The sequence below is a fragment of the Anopheles arabiensis genome, chromosome 3 (genome assembly GCF_016920715.1).
Source record: "Anopheles arabiensis isolate DONGOLA chromosome 3, AaraD3, whole genome shotgun sequence".
Classification (NCBI taxonomy): Eukaryota; Metazoa; Arthropoda; class Insecta; order Diptera; family Culicidae; genus Anopheles; species Anopheles arabiensis.
This window is the reverse complement of record NC_053518.1, coordinates 46,604,728-46,607,017: the sequence shown is the minus strand read 5'-3', so window position 1 is coordinate 46,607,017 and position 2,290 is coordinate 46,604,728. Positions and strand designations below refer to the sequence as shown.

The window sequence follows — 2,290 nt, the reverse complement described above, 5'->3', positions numbered from 1 at the left end:
AATATAAACATTTATAACTTGTGTTTAGAACATACAGTGACGGCCACCTAAAGTCGGACACCTCATATTTTACCCTATTATCTGACTTTGAGGCACCCGGGACAGTTCCCTAGACCGCTGATCGGAAAATTTTCTTCATACGTCTATGAGGACACTTTTTAGCTATGCATATGCATAAAATCAGACCGATATCTTTTAAAATCTCGGAACACCATTCATGAATATGATAAAAGGTATGAAATTTATGCGGTCCACTGAAAGTCGGACAGTCTTTATTTCATAGTAAAATGACCAAGTAGCATGCCAATATTGACCATTATGGTTCTCGAAACGGGACAAATTTAATCATCGGACAAATTCGTCGCTGGAGCTCATGTGTGATTGATTCTTTTTTCCTAAACATACATTTTTTTCAAGAAAAAATTAAAACTGTTTGAATTGATCCAAACAAGAACAGTGACCAGTGATGCATTGTATAAATAATACAAATAATTCCAAATGATTGCCCGTGAGAAAACTGCCCCATGGTTGAAATTCGTTGCCATTAACCCTGACTTACTACCATGGTTGTTGTTATAGAGATACCCTCTTGAACTTCGCTTGCGTTGTCATTACGATTCAAATCATTCAAACCTGCTATTCCCAGCATCACATCTCATCAAGAGCTTGGTGACTTCAGACCGTTCAGTCGAACAGAATCGTAAACTTTGCTAATTTTATGCGACATTCATCCACACAATTAAGTTACACAATATGAAGCCGTCAACCAACGTTAAAGTGCTAGCCACATTATTTTTGTTGCAAATGATCTTCCTAATGCCGTTTTCTCAGGCCTATGTGTACATCATTCCCAATGCAAAAAGCAAAGGTAAGTTTTTTCAATACTACATTTATATTTTAATGCATACATACAACTGTTATTTTTATTTTTAGTTCAAGAAGGTAGCTGCTACGACGAATCGCTAAAAATAAATGTTCCTGTAAATGAGGTTCGACAGCGTACAGGAAAATGCGAATCCATGAGCTGCAGTGATGATTATTCACTTCATGTTGCTGGGTAAGTTATTTTGTGCTGGCTTTTAGAATCCCCAAATACGAGAAACACGTCAACGTTATTCTTATACATTGCAGATGTGGCAGTATTGCGGTTGGGCCTGGAATGATAATAACTCCTACAGACTATTCAAAACCGTATCCAGATTGTTGCCCGCACCCGGCATTGAGTGCAGAAAATGTGGTTTAAAAACAAAACACAGAAAACAGAATACCATACTCAAAAGTGTCACGTACAGTTTTAGTACAGAGTTACGCGCATTAATTGCAGTTTAAGCATAATGTTTGAAATCGCTAAATACCCAGAAATGACCGTTGATATAAGACAATTTTCTACACAAATTGTATGGGATAAGTAACAATAAACATTACATTATTACATTTAATCATAATTAACACTTTATCATTCTCATTTTTGATGAAAAACGTGATATTAGACATACGTGAAAATGCAAGATACGCGAATGTCCCTGGAACGCAACCCTATTTGCGTAACTCTGGGAAAGACTGTTTACTGATGATGATTTTGATAATTTTAGTTCAAATGATTTCATAATAAAAAGAACTATGACGTTACTACTCTGTTAAGATTTTATACCCGGAACAATATATAGCCCAGAACAGTGATCGACAAAGTATGGCTTGAGATACAATCCGCATGCGGCTCTTTGCATGGTTTATCTATTTGGCATTGGCAATGATCTATTTGGGAAACTCAACAAACTTTTTTGTAGAATTTAGTTCTTTTTTTCGTATAATTTTTCGACCGATGGCCTTGAACAAAACAATTCAAACTGAATAAAACAAAATATTTAAAAAATAAAGATAGGATTTTGTATACGTTTCAAGTTACTAATAATGAAGTTCGCCTCCTTTGTCCTTGTGGACGGCCTAAAAATACTTTACGGGCTGGGTCGTCCGTTTCCATGCGTACAACATGTCCAGCCCACCGGAGCCTGGAACAATGCTACGACACTGAAACCAATAGTCTCTAAACTGAAATTAAAATAGGTACTTTTAACAACCCTTGAGAAACCTAAAACCAAAATCCAACCCATACTGGTCCTGAAATCATTACATCACTTTTCTGGTTCAAGAACAGCAGATGATCTAATACCGGTTCTACATCTAGTTACTAAACCTATGTATGTCCAGAAACCGATACTGAACCCAAACCGGTTATGGAAATAATACTGGTCATACAGGTCCAGGAGCTGATCATGAAACCATACCGGTC

The 2,290-nt window shown here is 36.6% G+C and overlaps 1 protein-coding gene across 1 annotated transcript; it reads left to right on the top strand.

The window, feature by feature from the left end:
* The first annotated feature begins 638 nt into the window (after positions 1-638).
* On the top strand, positions 639-1,629 carry LOC120904171. The gene is made up of 3 exons (XM_040313981.1): positions 639-868; positions 934-1,057; positions 1,132-1,629. Exons 1-3 carry the CDS (start codon positions 754-756, stop codon positions 1,241-1,243), a joined length of 351 nt encoding a protein of 116 aa, XP_040169915.1. The 5' UTR covers positions 639-753; the 3' UTR covers positions 1,244-1,629.
* The last annotated feature ends 661 nt before the right edge of the window (positions 1,630-2,290 follow it).